At 43.3% G+C, this 15,495-nt stretch overlaps 1 protein-coding gene across 2 annotated transcripts in view; it reads left to right on the plus strand.

Moving 5' to 3' along the window:
* Positions 1-4,235: 4,235 nt before the first annotated feature.
* Positions 4,236-15,495, plus strand: part of LOC106565583 (SLIT-ROBO Rho GTPase-activating protein 3) — a 123,589-nt gene continuing 112,329 nt past the window's right edge. For both annotated transcript variants that reach the window (XM_014132865.3, XM_014132866.3), the window contains exon 1: positions 4,236-4,770. In XM_014132865.3, coding sequence (XP_013988340.1) covers positions 4,704-4,770 — 67 coding nt within the window. In that variant the 5' untranslated portion in view covers positions 4,236-4,703. The remainder of the gene's footprint in view (positions 4,771-15,495) is intronic.

Raw genomic sequence — 15,495 nt, forward strand, 5'->3', positions numbered from 1 at the left:
GTTTCTCTCTGAATAGATGATTATCAATATGTTTTGGCCAATGCAGCTTAAATAAAAACATGAATGTGAATTTAATTTATTGGTTAACACACTACAAAGCAAAACAGGAGAATAAAAAATGTATACATTGAAAAATGAACTGACAGAGCTTCTAATAGCAGATCCTGTCACCTGTGTAATCATGTCATTGATTGCATAACAATTAAACAGAACCATTTAATGGCGCCTGAGGGGATGGCTGTCGTTTTATGGGCTCTTAACCAACCATGCTATTTTGTTAGTTTTTTCGCATTGTTTGTAACTTACTTTGTACATAATGTTGCTGCTACCGTCTCTTATGACCGAAAAGAGCTACTGAATATCAGAACAGCGATTACTTACCTTGAACTGGACGAATAATCTTTCTTTAATAAGTTGGACGAGAGGGATTTACTCCAGACAACCGATTAGGTCCTCATCCCCATCATTCGCAGCAGAAAAAGACCACCATATTGCGGAAGGCGATTGGGGTGCCTTGTAAGGATCTTGCGATGAGTGGCTAATCTGCCTTTGCCATCGGTACAATTGGCCAATGTACAATCGCTGGATAATAAAGTGGACGAACTACAAGCACGTATATCCTACCAACGGGACATTAAAAACTGTAATATCTTATGTTTCACAGAGTCGTGGCTGAACGACGACATGAATAATGTCGTGGAAATATTCAGTCAATAATATTTCACAAATACCGGAGCCGGAGTTCAAATGGACTTTTATTACGACATAATAAAAGCCGAGCTGGTTCATGAAAACAACTAACTTTCCAGTCTTGGCACACACTTCTTATAAATGTTTTCTCCTCACGTCACACACAGTAACTCCTCTTAATGACTCATCCCCTCTGGCATTTAGCCACCGTTATCTTATTGCCTTGCACTAATTTTAGTTCGGTTTCATATTAGGGCATGGAAACTGTAGAGCCACAGCAATAGTTAAAAAATACAGACATGTTCTCGACTAAGACAGGTGCATGCATGTAGGACCATAGCAACAGTCTATAGATACATTTTACAGAAATAACCAGACATGTCATCCTGCTAGCTCATCTGAAAGGAACACCCGGAAAAGTCGCAAGAGGTGTAACTATAGCAAAAGTACATATTAGGCCATACCACTTGTTACAGTCATGTCCACTCCCCAGACAGGTGCATGTCTAATGCAGAGTGCACTAGTCTTGCGGACCATCCTGAAATGTTTAATGGCCACACATGTTATGGAGAATTTTCCAGAACAACATACAATTGGTTGGTTACAGTTGGCGGGTTACACTCTGTATCGGCAGGATAGAACAGCAGCCTCTGGTAAGACAAGGGGTGGTGGTCTATGTATATTTGTAAATAACAGCTGGTGCACGATATCTTAGGAAGTCTCATCTGAGGTAGAGTGTCACGTCCTGACCAGTATAAGGGTTATTTGTTATTGTAGTTTGGTCAGGACGTGGCAGAGGGTATTTTGTTTATGTGGTTCGGGGTGGTGATTTATTTAGTAGGGTGGTTGTTTATTTATTTCCGGGTTTTTGGGGTTATGTTCTATGTTTGTATTTCTATGTCTAGTTGATTGGGGTTGGACTCTCAATTGGAGGCAGGTGTTTTCTAGTTGCCTCTGATTGAGAGTCCTATATATGGGTATGTGTTTTGTTAAGTGTTTGTGGGAGATTGTTCTTGGATTGCTGTGTTGCCTTCAAGACTGTTATTTTGTCGTTCATCGTTTTGTTATTTTTGTATACGTGTTTGTTTGGTTTTTTCCTTCTTTTCCCGTCAATAAAGAAGATGAGTATACATGTCCCTGCTGCGTTTTGGTCCTCTCCTTACGACAAGTGTGACATAGAGTATCTCATGATGAGATGTAGACCTAGATTCTTTGTAGCTGTCTATTTATCACCACAAATCGATGCTGGCACAAAGAGCGCACTCAATGAGCTGTATACGACCATAAGAAAACAGTAAAAAGATCATCCAGAGGCGGCGCTCCTAGTGAACGGGGACTTTAATGCAGGGAAACGTAAATCTTGTTTACCAAATTTCTACCAGCAGGTTAAATGTGCAACCAGAGGGGAAAAAAACTAACTCTAGACCACCTTTACGCCACACACAGAGACATGTACAAAGCTCTCCCTCGCCCTCCATTTGGCAAATCTGATTATAATTCTATCCTCCTGATTCCTGCTTGCAAGGAAAAACTAAAGCAGGAAGCACCAGTGACTTGGTCTATAAAAAAGTGGTCAGATGAAGCAGATGCTAAGCTACGGGACTGTTTTGCTAGCACAGACTCGAATATGATCCGGGATTCTTCCGATGGCATTGAGGAGTACACCACATCAGTCACTGGCTTCATCAATAAGTGTATTGATGATGTCGTCCCCACAATGACAGTACATACATACCCCAACCAGAAGCCATGGATTACAGGCAACATCCGCTCTGAGCTAAAGGGTAGAGCTGACACTTTCAAGGAGCGGGACTCTAACCTGGAAGCAAATAAGAAATGCCGCTATGCCCTCCGACAAACCATCAAACAGGCAAAGCATCAATACAGGACTAAGATCGAATCGTACTACACCGGCTCCGACACTCATCAGATGTGGCAGGGCTTGCAAACTATCACAGACTACAAAGGGAAGCACAGCCACGAGCTTCCCAGTGACACGACCCTACCAGACGAGCTAAATTACTTCTATGCTCGCTTTGAGGCAAGTAACACTGAACATGCATGAGAGCATCAGCTGTTCCGGAAGACTGTGTGATCACTCTCTCCGTAGCCGATGTGAGTAAGACCTTTAAACAGGTCAACATTCACAAGGCCGCAGGGCAAGACGGAGTACCAGGACATGTACTCCGAGCATGCGTTGACCAACGGGCAAGTGTCTTCACTGACATTTTCAACCTCTCCCTGTCTGAGTTGGTAATACCAACATGTTTCAAGCAGACCACCATAGTCCCTATGCCAAAGAACACTAGGTAACCTGCCTAAATAACTACCGACCCGTAGCACTCATGTCTGTAGCCATGAAGTGCATTGAAAGGCTGGTCATAGCTCACATCAACACCAGAAACCCTAGACCCACTCCAATTTGCATACCGCCCCAACAGATCCACAGATGATGTAATCTCTATTGCACTCCACACTGCCCTTTCACACCTGGACAAAAGGAACACCTATGTGAGAATGCTATTAATTGACTACAGCTCAGCGTTCAACACCATAGTACCCTCAAAGCTCATCACTAAGCTAAGGAACCTTGGACTAAACACCTCCCTCTGCAACTGGATCCTGGACTTCCTGACGGGCCGCCCCCAGGTGGTAAGGGTAGGTAACAACACATCTTCCACGCTGATCCTCAACACAGGGGCCCCTCAGGGGTTCGTGCTCAGTCCCCTCCTGTACTCCCTGTTCACTCATGACTGCATGGCCAGGCACGACTCCAACACCATCATTAAGTTTGTCAATGACACAACATGGTAGGCCTGATCACAGACAACAACGAGACAGCCTATAGGGAGGAGGTCAGAGACCTAGGCATGTTGTGCCAGAACAACGACCTCTCCCTCAACGTGATCAAGACAAAGGAGATGATTGTGTATTACAGGAAAAGGAAGACCGAGCACACCTCCATTCTCATCGACGGGGCTGCAGTGGAGCAGGTTGAGAGGTCCAAGTTCCTTGGTGTCCACATCACCAACAAACTAACATGGTCCAAGCACACCAAGACAGTCGTGAAGAGGGTACGACTGCCCCCCCCCCCCCCCCCCCCCCCACCTCCCCTTTGCGCTGCTGAGTACTCTCTGCTTATTATCTAATAATCCTACCTACATATTACCTCAATTACCTTGACTAACCGGTGCCCCTGCACAATACTGCTGCTATTGAATTATTTCTTACTTTTATTTCTTTTTTTTTAGGTATGTTTCTTAAAACTCTATTGTTGGTTAAGGGCTTGTAAGTAAGCATTTCACTGTAAGGTCTACACCTGTTGTATTCGGCCATGTGACAAATAAAATTTGATTTGATTTATGACGGAATAAGACACTAACTGGCAGAATCAGACACTTTTTAGCCGACATTGAAGAAAATGCAAGAAATCATATCAAATTAAAGAAAAACACTGGCTAACAGATACCACATTTCATGCAACAAAATGTGTGTGAGAGAGTGAGATTAAGAGAGAGAGTTCTACAACGGGAGGAGACTCGTGTGACGTTCGACTCAATTCATACATCCCTGCAGCGCAAATTCTCAGAGCGCACAGCTAATCAAAGACTGGTCCACTGCGAACGCACAAATATTCATTTTTGGGCACTCTAGAAATAAAGAAATCATCGAAATGGGTGAGCGCCTAGCCTACACCCACGATCATTCTATTTCCATTATTTTCTTGCTTTGAGTAGAAGGGTTTTGTTTTTCTCCGCTGCAGCTTTTGCATTGGATGGCATGCTTTATCAAGAAAAGCGTAGTACTTCTCTTCAAGATAAAATAGACATAGCCCTCTGCAGGTGAGCATTAGGGAGCTCACTCTAGAATTTCGCGTTTCATTTCTTCATTAAGTGATAAGCGTTACTTGAAACTTGAGTTTACATTTTTTGCATTGAGCTAATCGGACACAAAGAGCAGAGGACGGAGAACAACGCTGCTGGAGTCGACTCTTGCGCAAGCCCCCACGAAAAATGTCATCTCAAACCAGAGTCAAGAAGGACAAGGAGATCATAGGAGAATATGAAACGCAAGTCAAAGGTGGGTAATAAAGGATATGCATATTCAGAAATGTTTTGACCTTGTGGAACTGCATCAATAGCCCTGCAAGCTAAATGACACGAGACAAAATTGGGAAAGCATAGGCTACAGTTTCATTATTATATTTCAACGAATCATAAGTAAATCGACGTTTAGCTTTTGTGCCTGCTTGGTCTCCTTACCAGTGCCGAGGGCTCGTCAAGTAGTAGACATAGCGTCCATCACTGTGGTTTGGTCACCTTTATCATCAGCATCCCTATCTATGTAGCTATTTTGCATATAATTATATTGTACCCAGCCTTCAGGTGACAGGTGATCTGTCCATTAACTTCTGTAGGCCCATTGACGAGGCCGCTGAACATGTGGGAGAGACCACGAACGTTCGAAAGTAGGAATCATATAACTGAGGTCAATTCTTATATGCACCCTAGAAGACGCCAGGGTAATAGACAAGGTTTAGAAACTCGGAGTCGGACATGGGCTTTTCAGTCTGGTTCGATTTAGGGTCAGTGTGTTTGAAATGGTGCACGCTTTGTTGCTGGGTAGAACGATCTGTGTACTGTCATGGTCCCTGCGGGGGGGGGGGTGGGGGGGGGGGGGGGGGGGGGGCAATCTGGTGCGGAGCTCGGTTAATTGCGCTCCTTTGTTTACATTTATTGAGCCTTTGAGTTCAGCCACACCATATTGCCTCTATATTAATGTCACTGGAGAAGCAAATAGCATCAATTTATATCGCATATCAATTATATTTGAATACATTGTCTAAGTGCAAGAGGCATCACTGCAGTCTCTGGTTCGAATCCAGGCTGTATCACATCTGGCCGTGATTGGGAGTCTCATAGGGCGGTGCACAATTGGCCCAGCGTTGTCTGGGTTTGGCCGGGGTAGGCTGTCATTGTAAATAAGAATTTGCCTAGTTAAATAAATGTTAACTAAAAATAAAAAAATAAACATAGCATGACACCACTACAGCAGTGGGGCTCTGGTGGGATCAAAAACTAGATTCAGCCGCTGGCAAATAGTTTTTTTGAACGGATGGCAGAACATAATTACAAATAATTTGTAGACTGCAAATTGACCTCAAGAAGCCCAAACAGATATAATATTTGACTAAAACATAATCTTTTCAAAACTTGCTTACATTTGCATATTATCACATACACTGAGTGTACAAAACATTAGGAACACCTGCTTTTTCCATGACAGACTGACCAGGTGAATCCAGGTGAAAGCTATGATCCCTTATTGATGTCAGCTGTTAAATCCATTTCAATCAATGTAGATGAAGGGGGGAAGACAGGTTAAAGAAGGATTTTTACACCTTCAGACAATTGAGTATTGTGTATGTGTGCCATTCAGAGGGTGAATGGGCAAGACAAAAGATGTAAGTGCCTTTTGAACAGGGTATGGTAGTAGGTGCCAGGGGCACTGGTTTGAGCGTGTCAAGAACTGCAACGCTGCTGGATTTTTCACACTCAACAATTTCCCCTATGTATCAGAATGGCCCACCACCCAAAGGACATCCAGCCAACTTGACATAACTGTGGAAAGCTTTGGAGTCAACATGGACCAGCATCCCTGTGGAACGCTGTCGACAGCTTGTAGAGTTCATGCATCAATGAATTGAGGCTGTTCTGAGGGAAAAAGGTGGTGCAACTCAATATTAGGAAGGTGTTTGTAATGTTTAATACACACAATGTAAATATCTCTATGAATGGGAATACTTTGGAACATATTTCCAAAATTAAAATCACCTGGAGCTGATTTGCTGGTGTTTTTGCAGTCTTATGTCCACCCCCAATGTGTATTTTTTAACAGAAAACTTACCCGCAGGCTGCCAGTTGGGGATCCCTCCCCTACAGTATGTGTGTTTTCTGCCTGGCTGATGTTTACGAATTGACAGTGCACCCTCAGAACGTCAAGGTAGTGTGTGTGTGTGTGTGTGTGTGTGTGTGTGTGTGTGTGTGTGTGTGTGTGTGTGTGTGTGTGTGTGTGTGTGTGTGTGTGTGTGTGTGTGTGTGTGTGTGTGTGTGTGCGCGCGCGCATGAGAGAGAGTGAGGCGGAGGGGAGGGTGGTCTGTGCTGTCTGTGCTGCGACTGAACAACATGGCAGGTCCTGTGGGGTCTGTATCCAGGCTTACGTGGCTTCTGCTCTGAACAGAGGTTTTACCCTCATATGACATCTAACACTATCTCCCCAGAGTCCAGACAGGTGACACTAACATCTGGCTGATGGGTCTTCTCATGCGAATGAGGCTCTGAAGGTGTTATGAAAGATACAGATGTTGTTTTGCATGCTACCTATGGTGAAATGTCATATTTTTTCTATTTATCTTTACACCCTGTTTTCTGTCCTTCCTCTTGGAGCATCTAGATCTAATGAAGCAAATGTAGATTTACTTTATTTGACTGATTGTCTTACCCTGGGCCAGACAGTATCAAGGCCTGGTGACAATAGCTGGTCATTTTAGCCTTCACACTCACAGTTATTGTCTGTGATAAATTAGAAAGAATGTGTATACTCTCACAGTTTACACCCTTTAATAGTGTGGATGATCACACTTCCGCTGGCCTGTTAGCCTTCTGTTGCCTGGACCTGCCTCACTGCACTTTTTTATGGTGCCTTTGGAAAGTATTCAGACCCATTTACTTTTTAAAAATGTTGTTACGTTAGTTTTATTCTAAAATTGATTCATTTTTTTCCCCCCCCTCAAATCTACACACAATACCCGATAATGACAAAGAAAAAACTGGTTTTTAGAAATGTTTGCTAGTTTATAAAACTGATATGACATTTACATAAGTATTCGGACCCCACAGAAGAACTCTACAGCTCTGTCAGAGTGACCATTTGGTTCTTGGTCACCTCCCTGACCAAGGCCCTTTTCCCCCGATTGCTTAGTTTGGACGGGTGGCCAGCTCTAGGACGAGTCTTGGTGGTTCCAAACTTCTTCCATTTAAGAATGATGGAGGCCACTGTGTTCTTGGCAACCTTCAATGCTGCAGACATTTTATTACCCTTCCCCAGATCTGTACCTCGACACAATCCTGTCTCGACCTCTACGGACAGTTCCTTCAACCTCATGGCTTGGTATTTGCTCTAACATGCACTGTCAACTGTGGGACCTTATATAGACAGGTGTGTGCCTTTCCAAATCATGTCCAATCAATTGAATTTACCACAGGTGGACTCCAATCAAGTTGTAGAAACATCTCAAGTATGATCAATGGAAACAGGGTGCACCTGAGCTCAATTTCGAATCTGATAGCGAAGGGTCTGAATACTTATGTAAATAAGGTATTTCTGTTTTTTATTTGTAATACATTTGCAAACATTTCTAAAAACATGTTTTCGCTTTCCGAAGGCACTGTATGTACATAGCTCTGTTTCATTGATTTCAAAGTCTGAGATTATGGATCTAATAATGGATCACAGACTGAGAGATTCAATTTGTGATTTAGGCCTGAGGTAAAGGCTTTTAGGGAATTCTGTCAGGGTTGCAGCTGGGGATTTGTAGTTTATTATTGTCAAGCGTGTTAATTTGTTATTCACCATGTTTATCACTGGGCTTGGCGAGACATGTTTTAAAAATGATATCAATGATGCAATTTCACCCAGTGCCATCCTAGATAATCCAGCCCGTGCTGCTGTCACTGTGTTCCTATGCATCTCAGGGTAGTGGCCGTGGGGTGTGAAATACAAAGGAGTCAAATAAGAGATTGAGCTGGATCATTGAGAATAATACTGTGAATTGTCTTCTACTACTGTAAGAATGGGAATACAGGGAATATTTTAGCAGGCTAGAGAAGCCTGAACTCCTCAGAAATGCTGTATATAATGTAAGCCATCCAAATGAACCATAAAGACAGAGGGGGTGGCGTATAACAATAAGGGTGAAAAAGTGACTGAACAGGCACCAAGGGAATGAGGAGAACCGTCTTAAGCATCAGTGCTGCTAAGTGGGTTGAGTGGCAGTGTCAGTAAGCGAGAGAGGGAGAATTCCTCCCACTCACCCAGTCTCAGTTACTGTGCTGCAGGGGCTTATGGTTAATGATCCCCTGAGTCAACCCTCAGATGCTAGGCTAGGAGGAGAGGAGAGTGTGAACTGCTACTGGAGGATTATGGGTTGCTCTACCGCACCACTCTTACTTCTACTGGGGAAGGGTTGTATGTCTATTACTGCTGGTAATAATGGTAGTGAAACCTAATGTTGCCTTATATGGTGGTGTGACTTTAAATTATGCCTAGTTAATAACATCTTGTCTTCAGCTTGCCATTGGCCAGACTTCTCCATTATGGCTCCTCTCTCTCTCTACCATGGCACTGTGCCGACTGGAAGGCCGTTTTGTTCATTCAACCATCTATTATTCAGCATACATCTGAAGCTGCCATGGGAGCCATTCTCTTGTTCTATAAAGCCTGGCTGTGTGTAAGACAAGGCCTTGAAAGAGAGCAAGGAAGAGACTGATGCTAATTTATGGAGAAATCCGCCTCTTCACTCATTCTCAGCTGCTCAACCACACAGAGGATCTCCAGCAACCAACACAAGGGAGCTCCGACATCCACGGCCTGTTGGTTTTGTTCATCAGTTGGTTAACAACAATGGCAGCGTTTTGGGGCCCTTTCTGTCTGTAAGGCCCAACCACTGTGCTACCATAATGAGCTTCAGTTTAGAGATGGCCCCTGACGTGGTGAGTTATTGCGTTTTTATGTATGGATGATGTATACGAGAGAGAGGGTGTTGATGATCAGTGTTGCCTTTCTGATAGGCCGTGGCACAGCATAGCTAGCTGCTGCAAGGTTGCTTGGCTTGTATTTGTTGATAGATTGATTTCAGTAAGGCATCAGTGAATCATTTTAATAGTCATTTGAGCTTGAGGATGAAGACCTATGAGCCAATAGGAAAGGGCAATGTTATCACTGTGATTAGTCTCTGTTTCTTCTTAAATGTCTGCATTTTAAATGATTCACCAAGCAAGAAAACAACTTCACATTGCCACAAACATTTTGCTCAAAAGATATGTGAATTTCATAAGTCAACTTCTCTTTTGGCATGTGTGTATGTCTCTGTAATCTCCGTTTCTTGTTCATCCATTACATTTTACAGGGAAGCTTCTCTACTTCCTTCTTATGCTAGATTGGCTTGATAAGCTAATACTGAAGCATTTCCACTGCTTGTTTTCACCCCTTTCATAATCCCTTCTAAACCACTCAGTTGTGTAGCTGGGCCATGTGGTGAAACTCCTATGGCGTGGTTGTCTTGTGAGTGGTTAGTTTTTTATTAGATTTGTCTGTTATTTGTCTGTACTGTTCTCTCTCCCTATCCCCCCCACACACTCGGCCCTGGCTGGGGGACAGCATGTTGCCTGTCCTTTTGGCAGCCTTCCCTGGCTTTGGCTCTGATGCTGAACCTGATCCCATTGCAGGAGAAGTGCTACAGAGCAATCTCCTCAGACTCCTTTTGTTGTTTTTTTAGAACAGTGAACCCTTAATGAACAGGATGCCGGAGCTTTGAATAACATGCCCACCCAAATCTGCTCCAAAATGTTCTGTATATTAGCTCATCATCTTTTCTCCACATTAGCGTTTTTCTGTAGCTGTGATGCTGTCTTTATAATGTGTTGTTTATGGTGCTTATGAGAACATCATTGAAGGTGATGCAGTTACAGATCTGTAGTTCCCGACTAAACTCTTGCATTTGTTAGTACTTGATGGGTAATGTCACCATGTACACTACAGGCTCTAACATTCATATCATGACTCAGTGAATACACGCACATATTCATTATTTGCCTTCCATAGAAAAGACAGAGTTTACCTTGCAGCATAGCATTCCCTTATGGCCTCTTTCTCAGGTCACAGCTCGCTAATGACCGGTACACCCTCTGTCTGTCTAACCCTGGTGATACTCATGTACAAGCATGCCGGCAATTTCCTCACTAATAGCGCACACACACGCAGACAGACAGAGGAAACAGGGTCATGTTGCTGCAGGCAGGCAGGCAGCACTCTGTGGTCTGGTCAAGGGAGTTTTCAGTTTTCACACCTTTGGGCTCAGGTTTCTGCTACTGGGCTGGTGATAAGCCCTTCTCTGCAGGTTGTCCTCAACCAGACCAAAAGCAAACAAACTCAACCTGCTCTGCAGAGGCAATAAAGTAAGTGGGATTTGATTCACATCTCACATAGCAGGTACAGTACCAGTTAAACGTTTGGACACACCTACTCATTCAAGTGTTTTGCTTTATTTTGACTATTTTCAACATTGTAAACTTTGAAATAACACGTATGGAATCATGTAGTAACCAAAAAAGTGTTAAACAAATACAAATATTTTAGATTCTTCAAAGTAGCCACCCTTTGCATTGATGACAGCTTTGCACACTCTTGGCATTCTCTCAACCAGCTTCACCTGGAATCCTTTTCCAACAGTTTTGAAGGTGTGCCCACATTTGCTGAGCACTTGTTGGCTGCTTTTCTTTCACTCTGTGGTCCAACTCATCCCAAACCATCTCAATTGGGTTGAGGTCGGGTGATTGTGGAGGCCAGGTCATCTGGTCAAATACCCCTTACACAGCCTGGAGGTGTGTTGGGTCATTGTCCTGTTGAAAAACAAATGATAGTCCCACTAAGCACAAACCAGATGGGATGGCATGTCGCTGTAGAATGGTAGCCATGCTGGTTAAGTGTGCCTTGAATTCTAAATAAATCACAGACAGTGTCACCAGCAAAGCACCCCCACACCATCACACCTCCATGCTTCTCGGTGGGAACAACACATGCAGAGATCATCCGTTCACCTATTCTGCATCTCACAAAGACCAAAGATCTCAAATTAGAACTCATCAGACCAAAGGACAGATTTCCACCGGTCTAATGTCCATTGCTCGTGTTTCTTGGCCCAAGCAAGTCTCTTCTTCTTATTGGTGTCCTTTAGTAGTGGTTTCTCTGCAGCAATTCAACCATGAAGGCCTGATTCACGCAGTCTCCTCTGAACAGTTAATGTTGAGATATGTCTGTAACTTGAACTCTGAAGTTTTTTGGGTTGCAATTTCTGAGGTACAGTTAACTGTACCTCAATGAACTCTGGGTCTTCCCTTTTTTTGTGGCGGTCCTCATGAGTCAGTTTCATCATTGAGCTTGATGGTTTTTGCGACTGCACATGAAGAAACCTTCAAAGTTCTTGACATTTTCCGGATTGATTGACCTTCATGTCTTAAAGTAATGATTGACTGGCACACCTGTTAATTGAAATGCATTCCAGGTGACTACATCATGAAGCTGGTTGAGAGAAGGCCAAGTGTGTGCAAAGCTGTCATCAAGGAAAGGGTGGCTATTTGAAGAATCTCAAATATAAAATATATTTAGATTTGTTTCACACTTTTTTGCTTACTACATGATTCCATATGTGTTATTTTATAGTTTTGATGTATTCACTATTATTCTACAATGTAGAAAATAGTAAAAATAAAGAAAAACCCTTGAATGAGTAGGTGTGTCCAAACTTTTGACTGGTACTGTATGTCCAAAATCATTATGTCTGTGTAATGTCAATGTTACCCAGAGGTCTGCTAAATACCCCTGGGATAGTTAGAGTAACAAAGTAATGTTTTAGCATAAGAACAAATCTATCCTCTGATTTCTACAATACAGAATGCAAAAGAATGCAAATGTCCTCTGCTAGAACCATAACCACAGTCCAACTATGCCTTACTAAGGTTAGAGAGAACCATATAGTGTATATCATGTACTGATGGCCTCCCATAATATTAATTCTCATGCCTCAGGATTCTCCCCAGTCTACCCCTGTTTGTTTCATGCAGAGCAGAGGGCTTTGATGAGTTTCAGTTATCATCCCAGCACACTAAAAGGGGAGAAAGTGTTATGTTTTATTAGAAGGGCTAGAGAAAGCAGCCAATATGAAAAGCATTCCAAAGAAACCGACTTCTTGCCAAGTGAGAGCCAAGGGGATAGTGTTCACACATTGGGTGGATAGACAATAGTGTAGACTATAGGTGTTGTTACTCCCAGTGATCACACTAATACAATTACTGAGATCAGAGATGTGCACTGTACTGCACAGATGCAACTACCGTAATTTCCGGACTGTTAAGCACACCTGAATATAAGCCGCACCCACTGAATTTAAAAAAAAAAGTATTATTTTGAACATAAATAAGCCGCACATGTCTATAAGCCGCAGGTGCCTACCAGTATATTGAAACAAATGAACTTTACACAGGCTTTAACGAAACACGGCTTGTAACAAAAATAAATAGGCTTTAACGAAACACGGCTTGTAACAAAAAATAAAAAATGAGCAGTAAGCTTTAGTTGTCTTTTTGCACTGAGTCAATTCCTCACGCTGCTGTTTCCAACGTCTTATCATCGACTCATTAAGACCAAGCTCCCGTGCAGCAGCTCTATTTCCTTTTCCAACAGCCAGATCAATTGCATTCAACTTGAAAGCTGCATCATATGCATTTCTCCTTGTCTTTGCCATGATGAGGGTGACAAAATGACTACCGTAATCAGAATGATGGGAAATTTGAGAGCGCTCGATTTAATCTAAACAGTAAACAAAAAAGTTGTTTGACCTTAACCCATCCGGCAATTTCATTAGTCTAATGAAAGCTTCATTCCGCCAAAAAACTGAGCACGTCACAGAATGTGTTTTTTTGTAAAAAAATAAATTGAAAGCGGGAAAAATCCATATATTAGCCGCGAGGTTCAAAGCCTGGGAAAAAAGTTGCGGCTTATAGTCCGGAATTTACGGTAGTCTTTCAGTGAAATGTGGATAATTTGAGAATAAATACTATTTTGCACATCTGACAATCATTTCCTATTAAGAACTTTTGGTAAGCTTAGCTTGGATCAGAAAAATACTATGCCTATATATTTTCCTGATTGTACCTCCTGTGTTCTTGTCACGATCGTCAAAAGGAGTGGCACCAAAGCGCAGCGTGGTAAGTGTTCATCGTTGTAATTTATTCTACCTCCGAACACTACAAACAAAAGAATAAACAATGAATACGACCGTCCCGTCTTGCAGGCTATAACAAGCAATACAAAATTAAGATCCCACAACTACAGGTGGGGAAAGGCTGCCTATGTATGATTCCTAATCAGAGACAACGATAGACAGCTGCCTCTGATTAGGAACCATACTCGGCTCAAAACAAAGAAATAGACACCATAGAATGCCCACCCCACACCCTGACCTCACCACAGAGAAACAAACCCTCTCTCTCAGGTCAGGGCGTGACAGTTCTTCTGTTTTGCTTTAGCATATTATAGCTAAAGGTTTGTTGTATTGCAATAAATCATATAATAATTTGAAGTCTTTGACATAGAATAATTGGTTCCAGAATATATTTTGTCTTCATCTGGAATTTGTGATGGCTGAACTGCTGGCACATGAAAAGTGTTAAGAAGGAATGTGGGCATTTCCATGTAAAAAGCCCCATGAGCACTAACATGTGAAGTTCATAGGAGCACATCACATTTGGTGTCAAATGAAAGCTATGAGTCTTAAGCTAAGAGAAATTAAGGCATATATAAATGTTTCAACCATTTCCCATCCTAAAAATATGGAATAAGCAAAGGCTTTGATTTCTGGTCAAACAGATGGAAAAGGGGTCTTAGACAACTTTAACATTTAAGTCATTTAGCAGACGCTCTTATCCAGAGCGACTTACAAATTGGTGCATTCACCTTATAATATCCAGTGGAACAACCACTTTACAATAGTGCATCTACATCTTTTAAAGGGGGGGGGGGGGGGGGGGGGTTAGAAGGATTACTTTATCCTATCCCAGGTATTCCTTAAAGAGGTGGGGTTTCAGGTGTCTCTGGAAGGTGGTGATTGACTCCGCTGTCCTGGCGTCGTGAGGGAGCTTGTTCCACCATTGGGGTGCCAGAGCAGCGAAGAGTTTTGACTGGGCTGAGTGGGAACTGTGCTTCCTCAGAGGTAGGGAGGCGAGCAGGCCAGAGGTGGATGAACGCAGTGCCCTTGTTTGGGTGTAGGGCCTGATCAGAGCCTGAAGGTACGGAGGTGCCGTTCCCCTCACAGCTCCGTAGGCAAGCACCATGGTCTTGTAGCGGATGCGAGCTTCAACTGGAAGCCAGTGGAGAGAGCGGAGGAGCGGGGTGACGTGAGAGAACTTGGGAAGGTTGAACACCAGACGGGCTGCGGCGTTCTGGATGAGTTGTAGGGGTTTAATGGCACAGGCAGGGAGCCCAGCCAACAGCGAGTTGCAGTAATCCAGACGGGAGATGACAAGTGCCTGGATTAGGACCTGCGCCGCTTCCTGTGTGAGGCAGGGTCGTACTCTGCGAATGTTGTAGAGCATGAGCCTACAGGATCGGGTCACCGCCTTGATGTTAGTAGAGAACGACAGGGTGTTGTCCAGGGTCACTCCAAGGTTCTTAGCACTCTGGGAGGAGGACACAAGGGAGTTGTCAACCGTGATGGCGAGATCATGGAACGGGCAGTCCTTCCCCGGGAGGAAGAGCAGCTCCGTCTTGCCGAGGTTCAGCTTGAGGTGGTGATCCGTCATCCACACTGATATGTCTGCCAGACATGCAGAGATGCGATTCGCCACCTGGTTGTCAGAAGGGGGAAAGGAGAAGATTAATTGTGTGTCGTCTGCATAGCAATGATAGGAGAGACCATGTGAGGATATGACAGAGCCAAGTGACTTGGTGTATAGCGAGAATAGGAGAGGG

Source organism: Salmo salar, chromosome 12 (assembly GCF_965601325.2).
Source record: "Salmo salar chromosome 12, fSalSal1, whole genome shotgun sequence".
Lineage (NCBI taxonomy): Eukaryota > Metazoa > Chordata > Actinopteri > Salmoniformes > Salmonidae > Salmo > Salmo salar.